Source organism: Octopus bimaculoides, chromosome 3 (genome assembly GCF_046866305.1).
Source record: "Octopus bimaculoides isolate indiv1 chromosome 3, ASM4686630v1, whole genome shotgun sequence".
Lineage (NCBI taxonomy): Eukaryota > Metazoa > Mollusca > Cephalopoda > Octopoda > Octopodidae > Octopus > Octopus bimaculoides.
In genome coordinates, this window is record NC_142930.1 from 18,014,721 (window position 1) to 18,033,777 (window position 19,057).

Consider the following 19,057-nt stretch of genomic DNA (forward strand, 5'->3'; position numbering starts at 1 on the left):
AAACACTACTTGCATGGTAGTGACACTCATTTACAAGTATCATGTGATACCAAGGCAAAGAGATATTACCACACACACACACACACACATGTATACATACATACATACATACATACATACATACATGCATGCAGACATATACATATATATACATATATATATACATATATATATATATATATATATATATATATATATATATATATATATATATATATATACATATATTCTAGAGTAAAGATTATTTGCCAATATACCGAAGCAGTCCTGGTTTAGGACGAATGTTACTGTTATTTAGCCCAAGGAAACATCGTCTCCAGCTGGCTGTACAACACACTATCTGATCAAACATGAATTTAGCAGCACCACCTCTAGCTGAACAGTTATTCTGTGCTGATGAAGGGAAATAACCCAGAAATCGCAATACACAGGTATTGTTTTGTGCTGAGTGGGGATGTTAAACTCCATTGTTTGAAAATATAAGGACACAGATAGTTTGTCATATAACCAGTTGGAGATGATGTTTCCTGAGGCTAAATAACAGTAACATTCGTCCTAAACCACAAATGCCACATTATGTTGGCAAATAAACTTTAGAGTACTGAATGTATCTCAGTAAGAGATTTACCAATAGAAATTTCCTATTCTATATATATTCTTTTATTTTTTTATTCTTTTACTTGTTTCAGTCATTTGACAGTGGTCATGCTGGAGTACTGCCTTTAGTCAAACAAATCAACCCCAGAACTATTCTTTGTAAACCTAGTACTTACTCTATTGGTCGCTTTTTCTGAACTGCTAATTTACAGGGACGTAAAGACACCAACATTGGTGTCAAGCAATGGTGGGGAGATAAACACAGACACACAAATACATGCATACATATATATATATATATATATATATAAACATAATTAAGGGATCAGCAAACAGTTGCTTCACCACATACCGAAGTTCAGAAATAGCAGCTAAAATGCTATCTGTTGGAGTCTCAGCATTTTAACTGCTATTTCTGAACTTCGGTATGTGGTGAAGCAACTGTTTGCTGATCCCTTAATTATGTTTATAAATGTATAAGAACTTTTAGATACGTTCTCCACCGATAATGGTGTTTACATACCGAAAGGCTTGGTAAAAATTATTAATTGTTAATTTATTAATAAATTTAAATAATTGATAAACCTTTACCCTTTTAATTATATATATATATATATATATATATATATATATATGATGGGCTTCTTTCAGTTTCCGTCTACCAAATCCATTCACAAGGCTTTGGTCGGCCCAAGGCTATAGTAGAAGACAATCACCCAAGATGGCCACGCAGTGGGACTGAACTCAGAACCATGTGGTTGGGAAGCAAGCTTCTTACCACAGAGCCACTCCTGTGCCTATATATATATATATATATATATATATATATATATATATATATATATATATATATATATATATATATATATATATATATATATATATATATATATATATATATATATATATATACATACATACATACATACATACATACATACATACATATATACATATATATATATATATATATATATATATATATATATAATTAGATTGGAGCCTGGTGTAGCCATCCGGTTGCACCAGTCCTCAGTCAAATCGTCCAACCCATGCTAGCATGGAAAGCGGACGTTAAACGATGATGATGATGACGATGATATATATATATATATATATATATATATATTCATATATGTATAGAAGGAAGAAGCCACCCTTTTTAATTTGGTGTGTGTCTGTATATATATATATACATACATTTTGCAGGGAGGGGGACTAGTCAATTACATCGACCCCAGTGTTTCACTGGTACTTAATTTATCAACCCTGAAAGGATGAACGGCAAAGTCAACCTCGGCAGAATTTCAACTCAGAACATAGTGACAGGGAAAATACTGTTAAGCATTTCATCCAGCATGCTAACGATTCCGCCAGTTTGCCACCTTAACAATAATAGTAATACTGGCTTCAGATTTTGGCACACTGCCAGCAATTTCAAGAGTGAATCCCAACTGGTGCTTATTTTTATCAACCCTGAAAGGATGAAAAGCAAAGTCGACCTACACAGAATTTGAACTTGTGAATGGGAAGATAAATAAAATGCCACTAAGCATTTTGCTTGGCATACCTACAGTTTTGCCAGCTCACTGCCTTAATAATAATATCAATAATAATAGGGTTTTTTTTTTTTAATTTAGGCACAAGGCCTACAATTTTGAGAGGGTGGGGTTAGTCAAAACAATCAACTCCAGTATTTCATTTTATTGAACCCCACAAAAGATGAAAGGCAAAGTTGACTTCAGTATGATTTGAACTCTAAATGTTAAGAGTCAGGATAAGAAGTCCAAGGCATTTCACCTGACTCTCTAACAATCCTGCCAACCCACTGACCTCAATAATTATAATAAAGATTTCCAAAGGGCATCCAGCTGTAGAAACTCTGCCAAATCAGATTGGAGCCTGGTGTCGCCTCCTGGTCCACCAGTCCTCAGTCAAATCGTCCAACCCATGCTAGCATGGAAAGCGGACGTTAAACGACGATGATGATGATGATGATGATTTCTAACAAAAGACCAAAAATTTTAGAGGGAAAAGTAGTTGACTAAATCAACTCAGATATTTATTCTATCAACCCCAGAAAGATGAAAAGGAAAGGTTGATTTCATTTGAATTTGAACTGAAAATTTTTGAATGACCTCTTAAGATGTTTTCTTGAAGTATTTTGTTTTCTAAACAAGATATATTTTCAGCTCTTGTTTCAAATTACATCTACACCTCATTTAGTTTCTTGTGGTTTATTTTTCTTTCATTTTTGTTTTTAGGTTCCAATTTCTACTTGTTCTTTTGACATATTTATTAGTTTATTTGATTTTTATTCTATTTTTTTAAATTTTATTTTTGGCTTCTTCACTTATATCTGCCTTCCTCTTCTTGAGTTTCCCTTTCCTTCCCACTTAACTACACTTGAGCCAACAAGACAGCCTCTATGATGCCACTCAATGTGCTAGGAATAGCAATGAGAGAACTCAGAAATAAAACTCCAACATACTAAAACAGCATTTAACAGATAATGTAGTCATGGGTTCCATGCACATAGGAAAAAGACAGATTGGTCATGGCTAGAATGCCTCTGATCATAGGGTTTTTTTTCCTTATTTCTATCGAGGTTGACATGGGATAAAACAACAACACACCCTACCAAAATCCACTTTGATTTTCATCCTTCCAGAGTTGCTAAATAAAGTACCAGGCAAGAGTAGTAAGTAGTAGAATTGTGAGATCATCAGGTACTATTTGTTTCAGTTCATAATGTTTTGAGTTCAAATCCCACCATGACCAACTTGGGTAGTAGACTTAATCTCTGTCACCAAACCCTTAGGCGCCTTTAGTAGATTTCCATCCTGTTACAAACATTCAGATCATGTCTTTGGTTTGAGAATACATCCATCCTTCCCACCAGTTTCAGAGGCCTTGAAAGGGATCATGGGCACAGCTCTTCTTCCCAACTATTTCTTTTACTCCTTGCTCTTCCCCTCCCTTCACATTTCTTCATTTGTTTTTTTCTTTTTTTTCTTTTCTTCTCACCACTTCTGTCATCTCCTTTTTCCTCGTCCTTCTTCAAACTTCACCCCACCACAAGCCAGTTTCAGTTCTTTATTGGAACTACTCCAATTCACTTCACTTCATTTCATTTGAAAGAGAAAAAATAAGAGGAACTAAAAATACATGAATATCATATAAGTTTATTCCTTTATGTGGCTAAATAAGAAATTAATAGACTAGTTGTTATTTAGCTCTTGGCAAGGCCTAGAATGAAAAACATTCCTACTGACCATCATGTCTTTTTTTCAAAACATAATACATCAAGGGATACATTATCCAATCTGTACTTCATTCTTTTATTTTTGAGTAGGGAAGTTTGTGATTTGAAGATCTTGCTGCATTTTTAGCAGGTTAGGCAAACGCATAGAAGTTCCCTGCAATAGTAACTATAAAAGATGACAGAATTGGTGGAGTAGCAAACAAAAACCTTGCAATATTTGGTTACATCCCTTTATGCTTTTAGTTCATATCTGGTCCAGGTCAATCCTTCAAAAGTCAACCAAAGAAATACAGCTAAAATCACAACACTGTGGTTGTTATAATTGATTAGAGCTCTAGCATGGCCACAGACTAGTAAAAGAAACCAGCAAAAGTACAAAAGCACATAATATATCTATCACTAGATTACACTTAAAGCTTCCTGTAAGTGATATCAACAATTCAGTTCTGAAATCATCTTCATTTTCCAAAAATTTCAGCTGATCTCACTGAAGTTACCTCCCCTGCTTCATATTTTTAAAACTTAAAGCCTCTAGGAGTTATTGCTTACTAATTGTTTGAAAAGAGACCCTATGTATCATATTCCTGATTGTAGCTATGGTAATTCTCATTTCATTTACATCAACGATCATCGTAAAGAAACGAAGAAAGAGGAATGACTGTTCCTCAAAAGTTGGAAATTGAACATCAGCTATATTACCAGTCTCAGTGCATCTGTGAAGGTCACAGACACTTCTTTCCTTGACAAGGCCTGTCTTTTGACTGCATCTCTTGATCTTTGACCTTTTATGCTTTCTTAATTCATTAGCTGTCAACAATGACTGACCTTCTATTAAGTTCAGCTGAGATCCATAATGCAGTGCTTCCCCTACATCTGGAATGCTGATGGTGTTGCTTGCTGCACACAGTGACATCTTAATCTGCATCCAAAGAAAAGCCACTCAACTAACAGACACAAAATCACACTCACAAACACCAGCTTCTGGTGCATATGAGCTATGTCCACTTTGTGTCTTCTCTACAGCTACCACAATGGCCTCAATTCCTTAGTGATGGTTTGTCTCATGTCACTTCCACTTATGCATTACTCATCCCTCTACCTCTCATCATTCACATCACTAGACCCTGCTAGCCACTACACTTGGTCATTTGTTCCTAGAACATCAGCTCTCTAAAATTCTCTCCTCATACATGGATTTCCTGCAGTCATGGATAATAACAGTCTAAGCCAGGCATGGGCAACTTTTTCCAAGAAGTTGGTCGCATGAGACATGGCTCTTCATCAGGCAGGCTAGAGCTACACTACCAAAATAATCCAAGATAATTTTCCATTAGGTGTACCATTTCATGGTCTGCAGTTTGCTCATGACTGATCTAAGCTTAACATTAACCAGTATCAATCTCAAGGGTCTCAGAAGGCCCACAAAGACAACGGGCACTACCTTCATTCAGAGCTAGCTCCCCTCAACAATTTCAAAGCTTATACCCTGAGAAATCACTACTACTACTACTAACAACACAAAATATTACCATGATCAAACAGGAGTTCTTAACCTGGGTTGCTTGCACACTCTGGGGGTATTAAATGCAATTTCAATGGGTGAAACTAAGAGTGAAAGTATATACTTTATTAAAATTTATTAAAATCATTATTGAAAATAAAATTAATTTACTCTCAAAATTGACTATGTTCTATTTGGTATATCAAGAACATGTTCTTTCCTATGTGGTTCAATTAAAGAAAAATTAATTAGTTATTTGAAAATTTTCTTTTCATCTCCAAATGGCGCAGGAGTGGCTGTATGGTAAGTAGCTTGCTTACCAACCACATGGTTCCGGGTTCAGTCCCACTGCGTGGCATCTTGGGCAAGTGTTTTCTACTATAGCCTCGGGCCGACCAAAGCCTTGTGAGTGGATTTGGTAGACAGAAACTGAAAGAAGCCTGTCGTATATATGTATATATATGTGTGTGTGTGTGTGTCTGTGTTTGTCCCCTTAGCATTGCTTGACAACCGATGCTGGTGTGTTTATGTCCCCGTCACTTAGCGGCTCGGCAAAAGAGACCGATAGAATAAGTGCTGGGCTTACAAAGAATAAGTCCTAGGGTCGATTTGCTCGACTAAAGGTGGTGCTCCAGCATGGCCGCAGTCAAATGACTGAAACAAGTAAAAGAGTAAAAGGAGTAAAATGTGATATTACTTTTGTAAGGGATACAAAAATTAATCAAGCACCTAGACGTGCGAAAGCATAGGAAAGGTTGGTAAACACTTTTATTTTATTTAGTCTGTAGTCTTGCTAGAAATAGCAACCAAATTTCCCTCAAATCAGTGCCCCCTCCCCCTACTGACTTAAACAAAGAAGGACACATTGGATAATGTAGTCCTTAAAACAGACAGATTGGTCACAACTAAAATGATTTCAGTCCTTGGTAGTTAACCCATTCAAAACGAAATGAGGTTAAAGAAAAATAACTGCCATTACTAATACTCCTTCTACTGCTTCTGCTTCTACTAACACAATCATTGCTCCTGTTATTACTACCATTACCATTACTACTAAGACTACAACTCTACTGCTGCACATAATAAACTATTTCCACAACTACTACTACTATTACAACTACTACTATTACTATAATAATAATAATAATAATAATAATAATAATGATAAACGTTATAATAGTTTTTACTAATAGTTAATGTACCATTGTTAGTATTACTACAGACGCTAGCGTGAGATGTATAAAATGATAAAGAGCTACGACAGGCGAGACTCAATGCTGGGTTTGGTGGTGGTTATAGTAGTAGTAGTGGTGGTAGTGGTCAGTAGTTGATGATATTACAGCTGATGATGATGATGTTGATGATGATGATGATTGTGTTTGGCATGGTGGTTGTGACAATAACGTTGATGTTATGTGTGTGAGAGGTGGGGCGGAGACATGCTGATGATGGTGTTAATGTTGATAGTGAGAAAGAGAGTAGTGTTCGCGACAGTTGACAGCGAAGTATATGATTATGGCGATAAATTTTTTGTAATAGCGGTTTATAACCCAAGGTCAGTCATTAATTCCAGCAGATCTATCTAGATCCATGAACCAAAAGTATTCCAGCCGTACCCATACACCACTGTTTATTTCACAGACAATAGCGGATCTAAAACTAATACCATCTGACTCTGACGTTCCAGTAAGACAAGTATGCCGCAATTCGAGGGATATTTTGCTGCTATTTCTAGCAGGCCAACAGACTACGTAAGTCAACCGCGTTAACATGCAATAGCGGTGGTGACGGAAGTAGTCATATGTAAGCCATATATATATAAGTAGTGACGATTTTCTTGAAGTGACAGCAGAATAACCGTTACACAACCTGCTCTCTTCGCATTTTTCTACTTCCTCTCCGTTCTTTCTTCCACATTTTCTCATTTCAGTTGATTTTCTTTACTTTTCATATTCCTCTCTCTCTCTCTTTTCTTTTACGTTTTGTTATGGTTATTACTTCATATACAGCGCGGCTCGAGTAACGGTTGATCACGTAACTCGCGGTACTCAGAGTTATACTTAAGATGATGGATCTAGTGTTTCTCATTCGCAAAATTAGCTCCACCACCACCACCCCACCCATCCCACCTTAATTTTGCTTAGATTGCTTTCAATTTTGGTGTATCGCTGCAACTCTGAATTTTGATTACGATCAACCAACCATTGAAATATATACGCACGCGCGCAAAAACACACACGTGTGTGCGCGCGCGTGTGGTGTGCATATATATATATATATATATATATATATATATATATATATATATATATATATATATATATATATATATAAAACAATAATAAATGAGTATATGCATATATACGTACAGGTATGTGCATACCTACGTCTACCTGTATATATAGGTGCATATCTGGGTACAGGACATTGCAAACAAAACGTAGACAAGAAAATAATAATAACCAGAGTACAGAAATATTAATCTTTATATGTGTATATAAATATTATATATGTATACATATGTGTGTCTTTCACACTTACAAAGAGAGTACATTTGTGCTGTAAATTATTTTCCCCATACACTCTCTCTAAATAATTAGTGTGTGAGTGTGTATGTGTGTGTATAGTGAAAGTGAAATTAATATATAAATACATTTAGAGACACAGGAGATTAGAGAAAGCATATGCTTGCGATTGTGCCGCAATCTCTCGATTTCTATGTATGTATGTAGAGCGAGAGAGTGTATGACAGAAAAGGGATTGTTAAATACATACACGTGCACTATCTCGCTCTCTCTCTCTCTATCTCTCGCCTTACCCTTTTTCTCGTCTGCTGTTTCTTTTTACGGTCTTTAGCTCTTTCTACCGTTCTTCATACATACGTTCATACACACACTAACTCAGATTCAGGTATATGTGTGTTTGCTAGTGTAAAGAAATGTTCAACCTCTCTCTCTCTCTCTATATATATATATATATATATATATATATATATAATATATGTGTGTGTGTGTGAGTATTATACATCTATATATCTCTCTATATATATAATGTGAATGTATATATATATATATATATATAGGGAGAGAGAAAGAGGGGGGTAGAATAGAGGGTTGAAAATAGAGGAATTTCGAAGAACATTGTCACATCTCTCTAAATCTCGCTCTATATTTTTCTGCTTTTCCTTCTCACTTTCTCAATTGTTCCTTTTTCCTCTTTTTCGTATTCTCTCTATCTTCTTTTCTCTGTACCTCTCTCTCTCTTTCTCTCTCTAACTATCTGTCTTTCTCCTGCCTCCCGAATTCATACTATCACACCGACCACTAGTACTACCATTGCTGCTCGCCTCCAACCTTCACGAACAAACACCATCAGCACCAACACTACAATCATTATCATAAATACTACCTCCATAATTAACACTACCACCGCCACCATCATAAGAATCTACTAATACCCACCACCATCATCATCATCAGTCCTATCACTATACTACACTCTCCTGCCAGCTCTCTTATCACTGCACTACACGCCGCCGCCGCCACCATACCTTTCACTACACTACTACTCGTTGCTACCACCACACACCCTCACTATTGAAATTGACAGTGTTAACACCTCCACCATCATCTCTCTCTTTACACAACAACACCAACAACAACAAAAGCAGAAGGGGAAAGAAAGAGGAGAAGTAAGAGGTGGGTGAGAGAAAACACTTGCAAAATGGCCGATCCAGACAAGTTAAGTAGAACAGACAACAAACAAGGTAGCTATATAGATATATACATATATATATATATATACATAAATGAAGAAAAAGAGGTGTATAGCGATAGATACGTTTACTTATATATACATACATATACTTATATATATACGTTTATAACTGAGTTTCTAAATATTACAGCTGTAGTCGTAACATTTTCACTTCAATTTTAATTATAATCCTTGATTTTGTTAAAGCTTTCATCATAACTGAAACGTTTAAATTGTTTATCTTGATAATTCTTGAGACAGTCCAGTATGTTTCCTGGAAGGTTGGGTGTTGCTTTTCGAATTGTCTTAGTCTTTTCTTTGGGCTATTTTCTTCGTAATTTCTTCCAACAAGACCAACATTAACCAATTTTGGTCCTGTCTGTCTTTCATTCTTTCCCATTTAAAAAAAAAAAAAAACTTCGAATTCATTCTGGTTTGATCTTGAAGTTTTTTTTTATATCTTATTTATTAAGCTGGTGCTTCTTGAGAAATTGGGGCGGGCATACATGAATGTGTGTTAGTTTTAAAAAAGGTTTATAATGTCACCATCTTCCATACACACTATATAAAGTGTGTGTAATTACACATGTTAATATGGGTGGGGTGATATTACAAAAAAACAGAACAACATTTAGTCATAAGAAGAATCAATATTAAAAGTGAGTTGAACAAGCCGTTAGGCGAAACTTGAAGTCCCGGTCAAAATCAATGTAGTAATACTTATACGGTTGTGTAATCTTCTTTTAAAAATCAAAACTGAAGTCTTTATTGTTATGTAAAATATACCTGTCGGAATGAACATATATGTATGTGTGTGTACACAAATATATATACACACACACACACACACACACACACACACACAATATTGTGGTCAACTCATAATACACAAACGTATGTAATAAATTTGTATGTGTGTGTGTAATACTTTTCATTCTGTGTTAATGGTTTCAACACACATTCACCGTTCAGTTTGTGTATTTCAAATTACATATCGTACTTCGTTTTATATAGAACTTATATATTGTTTCTACAGGCATTGCTGCTTCGATAGTGCTTTAGAATTTAATTTTAGATGTTGAATAGCCGAAATCGAGCTCCTCTTCTTACTTTCATCCACTCCTTAACTTACAATTGTCATATTAGCAATGCCTTAAACAGGGAGTGAGAAAAACCTTGGTAGATATACTCATATTTACATTGTGTATATATTTTATTGTATTCTTTCGATCATCTGGTGTCTTTTCATTTTTCAGAATAGTTTTACTATAAAAATTTTGATTACAATCCGATTCCGTTACAATTTTCTTCATTTACCCTTGTAATGGAAGGTGTGTGTATACGTATATGTATGTTTATATGTGCATTTAAGTGTCTGTATATGTATTTCTGTGTGTGTGTGTATATATATATATATATATATATATATATATATATATATATATATACACACACACACACACACACATGCATACCGACGTGCAAATATATTCACCACTACAATTTGTGAAGACAATCTTTTTTATCCATTTCACAAAATGTTATTCTAAGATTAATTATAATTTCAATTATCTCTGAAAGTTCTAATTTGTAACGCCATGCAATTAACCATGTTCTTAAATGAACTACTACCGGCTATTGTTTATTTGTGTGTGTAATTTCTTTTATTTTCTTTATTTCATTTGTACCCGTTTTCAGATTTTCTTCTCTTTTCTTAAATCATGATGGCCAGATTTTCTACACCATGAGTAATGATTCATAGCAATATTGACGTCCTCATTAAACGGATTTGTCCCCTACTTTCGCTCTTCCTGCCATCAACAGGATGTACTTATTGAAAACGAATGTAGTTTGTTTTCTTTTCCTAATTACATGCCATTCTAACATTATGTCTTCTTCAGTATTCTGTAAGTGCGTGTGTAAAAATTCTTTATATACAATTATCTGTTTATGTATGTTTACATATACACACCCACATGTATAAATGAACTCTGTGTGTGTGTGTGTGTGTGTATACATATATATATATATATATATATGTATATATATATATATATATATATATATATATAGAAATATATATATATATATATATATACACATACATACACGAACACAGTTCATTTATACATGTGTACATATTATTGTGTATATAACTGTATACATATACTTATGGAAAAATACTAGTGTATGCAATGTATTTATACAGATGTATGTTCATATATTTGTATATGTGAATGTAGATATGGATGTTCACACATTTATCGGCACCACCTCTTGAGGCCGTTTAACCAATATGTCTAGGACCTAATTTTTGCGGGATATTTTTTCATTTTATTCTTGGAATTCAGATATCTAACTTAGAGACATAGAAAGAAGGCAATAGTTTCGCAGAGCTGAAAAGAGTGAGACAGTGTGAGAAATTTCTTCATAAAATACCACATTTTTTTTTAATCCTAACTTAAATAATCAGAAGAATTGTTTGGCTTGCTTTTTGAATATTACACTTGATTTCATTGTATGTGCTTTTTCAGAAAATTCTGGATATTGAATAATGGGTCCCATACCTGTTTAGTACGTATGGGGTATATATTGAAGTGTGTTAACTATTCAGTTGTATAATAAAGGGTGGGTTTTCTAACTGAGACATTATAAACAAATGATTAAGTCTAGTAATAATGAGTTTTAGCATTGGCACATACAAAATAGTAAAGGGTCTCTTAGTTGAAATCTCAAATTTCCTCAGTGATACCAAAGTTAAGAAATCGGTGCTTGTTTGTCTAAAACCAGTAAAATAATGTTGGATTATGATTGTAATTTTCGAGTGATTTTTCTTTTTCTTTTTTTATAAATTGTTTTTGATCCTGCGTTTTTTTTCCACCCACACGGTATATTTTATGATATAATTATTTTTACTTTCACTGAAGATTGCCTTGTTATTTTATTAAAGCAGAGTTTCGTACACTACTCTCAATATACTGTCATATCGCTATCGCTACAATTTCATTTTCGTCTGCTCTGCAATCTGAGTTCAAATTCCGCTGATGCAGACTTATCATTTAAACCCTGCAGTGTTGACCCTGTCATTTTCTCGTCGAAGATCGATAAAATGAATACCAGATGTTTATACTCACACACAAACACACACACACACACACACAAACACGTGTGTGAGATACATACACTGGTGTTGATTCAAACTAGCGAGGGAACCACTAAAATTGTATCCAACCCTCGAAAAAAAAAAAAAGGGAGAATACATTAGTTGGCGAAAGTAAAGAATACGTACACCCGGTGTTTAGAGTTAGGGTTACGCCGAAAATGGGTGGTGTACGTATTCTTTACCTCCGCCACATTAGTTTGTGTAAGAATTTTGTGTCAGAAAAAAATAATATGGTGTTTTAATGTTTTTGATCTGCTTCATCGAAGCAAACCCCGAGCTAACAACACCTGGTGTCGATCGTCGCTTAATGTTTGTAGTATTGCGCCAATGTAGCTGTTTATCACTTGTATATATTTTTTGAGAAATTTGTCGTTTCTGGAAAGCTATTGAAGTTAATATTTTAATAGAATAGCGATAGATGAAAGATTGATATCTATAACTATTATTTTCGCTGTTACACATCACAGATGTGGGTGTGTAGTCTCAGGTACTTCAATATTTCAGGTGGACAGTATTACTTTATGCCTCAAGGTCGCAAAAGCAACAACTCGGTTACAATACAAACTCATTTTATATTCTGATTTGTTGCTGTTGTTATTTATGGGTGTACAGCCCTTTCGTTTGGTGCTGTGCCATTGTAAGAAAATTACAGGACAGCAGATGGTGTCTAACGCCCTCACATGTGATTTAGTGGCATTTGAGAAAGGCTTACTGTCATCTTTCTCTCTCCTCTCTAAATTTGATTTCTTGTGTATTGTAAATGACAGTTTATGCCTTAATTACTAACAAACGATATTTCGTTGTTCAGCATATGGTTGTTCAGATTCCACGAGGGTTTATATTTTGTTCTCTTTATCCATTAAATAGTTAACAAATATATTGTAGGGCTGTTTCAAGTGATTATGTACTTGTGAACTTATGCCAATATAAGAAATTAATTAGGGCTGTAAAAGATCTTGAAACCTCTGGAGTCGACAATGCCTTTTATCGTTCCAAGGTCGATGTAATAAGTATCAGTATTATACAATATTTAATCGATTTTTTTTTTCTTTCTTCTGACTTGAAAAAAAAAATGGCTTTGTTTTATTAGTTTTAATAAGACAGCGTATTATAAGACCAAAAAGAAAAGTACTTTTCTCCGTGCCTGAAAACAGAATAGTTTTGCTCGATCTAACCTAGATCTTAAGAATAATTTGAAAGAGGAAATATTTCGTCTTAGTATTAATGTTGTTGACAATTCCAAGTATTAACGGCCATAGGTATGCCTCCGTTCTTTTCTACTTTACTTTGTTATCTTTAAAACTTTCAGTTGAAATTCGACCATTTTCTCAAGAATTCGTAAGATGAGAACAGCATGTGTGCCCTGAGAAATGACCTTTCCGATTTGAGCCCGTCTTCATCAGAACTCACTTCCCACAGTATACGAGAATGTTTTCAGTTATAAAATTTTATCAACGGTTACATCAGGTTCTAGCTTGTGTTTTGTTCTCTCGCGAAGCGTGGTTTATTGAAGTCAACTTTTTATTCCCCCTCTATCACAAAACTTAGCTTTCTTCATTTTACTATATTGGCTTTTGCTGACACCGTGACATTAATGCTAGTTGCTGATGTTAATGTTTAACCCTCAGCTCAACCTTGATCATATATTCAAAGGTTTTCAGCCATGACTATCCCGTCTTTTTTCCCCGTGTTTGGAGCCCATTTCCTCATTATATGTGTCCTTTTCTAAGATTGTCGTGTGATTTGACAGTAATTCGGCTACTATTTCTAGCAAGTCGTACGATAATGTAAAGGCTCCCTAATTCATGTTTTGCGGGTTTTTTTAATTCTTTCATCGTCCTTGCTAAGAAAACTAAGTTGTCAAAATTCCGAGTCAGCCCTGATTGATATAATCAAAGGCATTCTAGTTATGGCCAACCCGTCTTTGGTGGGGGGGGGGGCACAGTGTATCTGAGACTACATTAGCCAATGTGTCCTTCCCATTTCTTAAGATGGCAAGGATCAATTTGAGAAAGATTTATTTCTGTTATTTCTAGCAGGTTAAATGACCACATGAAGATTTCTTCAGGGGTCGTGAAGCCTGCTCAATTCCGTGTGTCTGGGAGTAGATGAGCAGCTTGTCATTTCGTTTTTCATCTTTTTAAAGTCGAGTCAGTTAAATATGGAGCTAGATGCGTCGCTAAATAGGTTCAGTACCTCATTGTTCTTGTTACAAATCATGCCGGAACCAACTCAAGCCTTTCTTACATCAACTCGATGTCCTTAAAATAAGTATCAGTGTATAGCTGAATGGATTTAACTTTACGTATTTCTCCACAAGGTTGATTATTTTCTTTTTATCTCCTAATCAAGAAAACTTGGCTGTTGGTATTATTAGACTTGTCACAAATTCTGCTTGTGAAAAACATAAACATAACTTCTTGTTTGTTCCTTTCTATACGTGGCTTTGTGACTAAGGTATTTCACAATCGTAAGGTCGTCAGTTCGGTTCCCAGCGGCACGTCTTGTCCTTGAGCCAGAAATTTTATTTCACGTTGCTCCAGTCCACTCAGCTGGTTAAAATGAGTACAATCTGTATTTTGAACTGCCAGCTTGGTCAGATTTCGTCACGCTGAATCTCCCGGAGAACTACATTAAGACTATGTGTATCTATTGAGTGCTCAGCCACTTGCACATTAATTTCACGAGTATGCTGTTCCGTTGACCGGATCAACTGGAACCCTTGTCGTCGTAACCGACGAAATGCCAGTTACAGCTATTACCACACAAAAATAAGGAATCCTTACAAATCTCTTTGGTAATCCTATGGAAAGTACGTGTGACAAATAGCCGAACGTTTCTTTGGTAGAACTGTATGACTTTGTAAAAGTCATGAGCAAAAATACAGTGTATTAATCATATAACTGTACGGTTGTGTAATTACAATATTCAGACATATCCTTACTGGATATAATAACCTTGTCATTGTCCATGTCATGAGAAAAGCTATGTTGATAGTTTTTGTATGGACTGCCACATACAAAAACTAACTTCCTAGTTAGCCTTCCTTTGATATTGCTGCACCTCTTACATGTCCATAGCTTACACTGGGTACATCTTATAGAGTTTCTACCTACGCCTTTTCTGCAAATCAAACAGGGCCATCTACCTGAAGGGGTTTGTGTTTTGTCTACCTTCCTATTTATTAGGACTTTGGTTTTAGCTAGGTTGACTCTAAGGCCCTTTGATTCTAGTCCTTGCTTCCACACCTGACAGATACACTTGCTTCTAGTTCTGATAGTGACTCAGCAATTAGTGCAAGGTCATCAGCATAGAGGAGCTCCCAGGAGCATCCTGTCTTGAATTCTTGTGTTATTGCCTGGAGGACTATGATAAATAGGAGGGGGCTGAGGACTGGACCTTGGTGGACCCCTACCTCTACCTGGAATTCTTCACTGTACTCATTGGCAACCCTCACCTTACTGACAGCGTCTCTGTACATGGCTCACACAGCTCTCACTAACCATTCTTCTATCCCTAGTTTCCTCATTGACCACCAGGTAAGGGATCGGAGGACCCTGTCAAAGGCTTTCTCCATCTCAACGAAAGCCAGGTACAGAGGTTTATCTTTGGTTAGGTATTTTTCCTGCAGCTGTCTTACCAGAAATATAGCATCAGTGGTGCTTTTCCTTGGCACAAACCCAAGCTGCATCTCATCTAAACTGACTCTCTCCCTAATTAGTTGGGCTATGACCCTCTCCGTGACTTTCATTACCTAATCCAACAACTTGATGCCTCTGTATATATATATATATATATATATATATATATATATATATATATATATATATATATATATGAGCCCAGGCAAAGTTCAGGGAGCTCCTACCTCTGCTGGTAATAAAGGGCCTCTCGCTCAGAGTCAAAGGTACACTGTATGATGCATGTGTGTGAACAACCATGCTATACGGCAGTGAAACATGGATTGTGACTGCTGAGGACATGCGTAGGCTAGAAAGGAATGAAGCTAGTATGCTCCACTGGATGTGTAATGCCAGTGTGCATATATGACAGAGTGTAACCACTCTGAGAGAAAAGTTGGATATAAGAAGCATCAGATGTGGTGTACAAGAGAGACGACTGTGCTGGCATGGCCATGTGTTGCATTTGAATGAGGACAGCTGTGTGAAGAAGTATCACTCCCTAACAGTGGAAGGAACCTGTGGAAGAGGTAGACCCAGGAAGACATAAGATGAGAGGGTGAAGCAAAACCTTCGAACGTTGGGCCTCACAGAGGCAATGACAAGCAACCAAGACCTTTGGGTAGATGTGATTAAGAAGACCCAGCAAGTCAAGTGAGATCATAGCCATGGCTGATGCCAATGTCGCATAACCAGCCCATTTAAAAGTACCCTTCAATCGTCGAGCAATATGCTGTGCTTGAAAAGACCTGCTGAGTCAAGTGAAATCATAGTCATGGCCGATACCAGTGCCGGTGGCGCATAAAAAGCACCATTTGAGCATGACTAAAGCCAGTGCCACCTGACTGGTTCCCACGCCAATGGCATGTAAAAAGCACCATTCGAGCATGGTCAATGCCAGTGCATGCCTGAATGGTTCCCATGCCAGTGGCATGTAAAAAGAACCATTCGAGCATGGTCAATGCCAGTGCCGCCTGACTGGCACCTGTGCTGGGGGCACGTATAAAGCACCCACTACACTCAGAGTGGTTGTCGTTAGGAAGGGCATCCAGCTGAAGAAACCTTGCAGGATTACATTGGAGCCTGGTGCAGCCTCCTAGCTTGCCAGTCTTCAATCAAACTATCCAACCCATGCTAACATGCAAAGCGGACATTAAACAATGATGATGATAGTTTCAGAAAGGGCAGGCATAGAAAAATGAACTAAAAAAAAAATGAAAGAATGTGTGTGTGTGTGTGTGTCTGTGCGTGTATATGTATCTATATAAAATTTATAAATGTTATGTAAGCAATAATACTTTGATAGCAAACAAGTTTGATATTCAATTTCATATATATTAAGGTTTGTGTATGTGAAATTGATAAAATAAATATGATTTATGATAAAAATTTAGTTTCATTTTGATTAAAATACTGACAACTTCAGAGCAAAACATTTCATTACAGTTCACCTGCATTTAGCATTTCTGACTGTCACTCACTCCCACTCTGTTTGTTGCTTTTGTTTCCAATTTTCTGCATGACCAGTTCATTGTATTTTATTATATGTAAGACAAGAGAATGAAGCTGAATGTACAAAAGACAAACAGAATAACTAAGTAAAGATGCTGTTATAGCAAGAGTGTAGAAACACTTGTATAGTTTAGAAAATTTTCATTTAAGCATTATGAGATAAATACAAAAAATAAACAGAACGACTCCAGCTCATGTTAAGTGATTTAGATAGTATAAGTATTATAAAGTGGAACAAATTCAACAGCCACAAACATTAAAGTGTTACTCACAAAAAATGTATAGGCACAGGAGTGGCTGTGCAGTAAGTAGGTTGCTTACCAACTGCATGGTTCCAAGTTCAGTCCCACTGCATGATACCTTGGGCAATTGTCTTCTACTATATCCTTGGGCCAACCAAAGCCTTGTGAGTGGATTTGGTAGACGGAAACTGAAAGAAGCCTGTCATATATATAGTGCAGCCTTCCAGCGTGGCAGCCCAATCAAACTGTCCAACTCATGCCAGCATGGACAACAGATGTTAAATGATAATGATGATATGTATGTTTGTGTGTCTGTGTTTGTCCTCCCACCCTCACTTGACAACCGATGCTGGTGCGTTTACATCCCCGCAACTTAGCAGTTCAGCAAAAGGGACGATAGAATAAGTTCTAGGCTTACAAAGAATAAGTCCTGGGGTCAATTTGTTCGACTAAAGGCGGTGCTCCAGCATGGCCGCAGTCAAATGACTGAAACAAATAAAAGAATATATATATGCATATACAAAAAGACATGCAGCATATTATATATATTGATAATATTTGCTTTCCGAAACTGTTACAAGGCCAAATTTACAGAGAAGGTTATAGTTCATTGTATTAAGCTCAATACTCAATTGATATATATTTATCATTCCCCGCTCCCCACAGAAAGATGAAAGGCAGAGTTGACCCTGACAGAATTTGTATTCAAAACATAAATAGGCGTTACTAAATATCGCGAGACACTTTCTCTGACACTCTACCGAATCTGACAATGGTTACATTATTATCGACTTAATTGATTATTCCCACCCTCCACAATTTGTCACCCTGTGCCAACATTAAAAACCATTACTGTTATCTCACTACAGCCAGTTTATAATCCTGCTAACGACACATACACGCTTGCTCTCTTAATAGATTTAATTATTCTAACCTTCGTCCTTATTTCACCAATAACCTTTCATAAGCAGATGTAGATCCGCTTTGGTTTTTCTTTGTTCAATTTAACTGAAACGCTAATTATATATTAACATGTTCACATACATTTGATATTTTAACAGATCCTGTGAATGTATATAACAATCCATGTTTTATATGTATGTATGTATGTATGTATGACTTGTGATAATATATATAGTATTTGTTCTCTTAATGTTGTCTTCCAGTTTAATGACAATTTTCCTGCCAGATTAATTTCTATTCTGTCTCTTCATAACTGGTAATGTTGTTTAACCCCAGCACAATTCCTAAGCAAACCTATGATCAATGCATTCCAGCCATGACCATTCTTTCCTATTTCCAAACCATATATCCTTCATTTTCTCTTAAAGAGTAAAGTAT

General features: G+C 35.9%; 1 protein-coding gene across 5 annotated transcripts in view; it reads left to right on the forward strand.

The window, feature by feature from the left end:
- LOC106873711 (dual specificity mitogen-activated protein kinase kinase 4) overlaps positions 1-19,057 on the forward strand; it is a 94,947-nt gene that overhangs the window by 15,422 nt on the left and 60,468 nt on the right. The window contains exon 1 of one of the 5 annotated variants that reach the window (XM_089348644.1): positions 8,726-9,129. The exons of 2 other annotated variants lie outside the window; for them this stretch is intronic. Coding sequence is in view for 2 of the 3 variants with exons in the window: in XM_089348642.1 (XP_089204768.1) it covers positions 9,087-9,129 (43 nt within the window). In the remaining variant the exon portion in view is untranslated. Of the gene's footprint in view, positions 1-8,725; positions 9,130-19,057 lie in introns of those variants that run through there. 2 more of the 5 variants (XM_089348642.1, XM_089348643.1) reach the window with 2 other exon arrangements.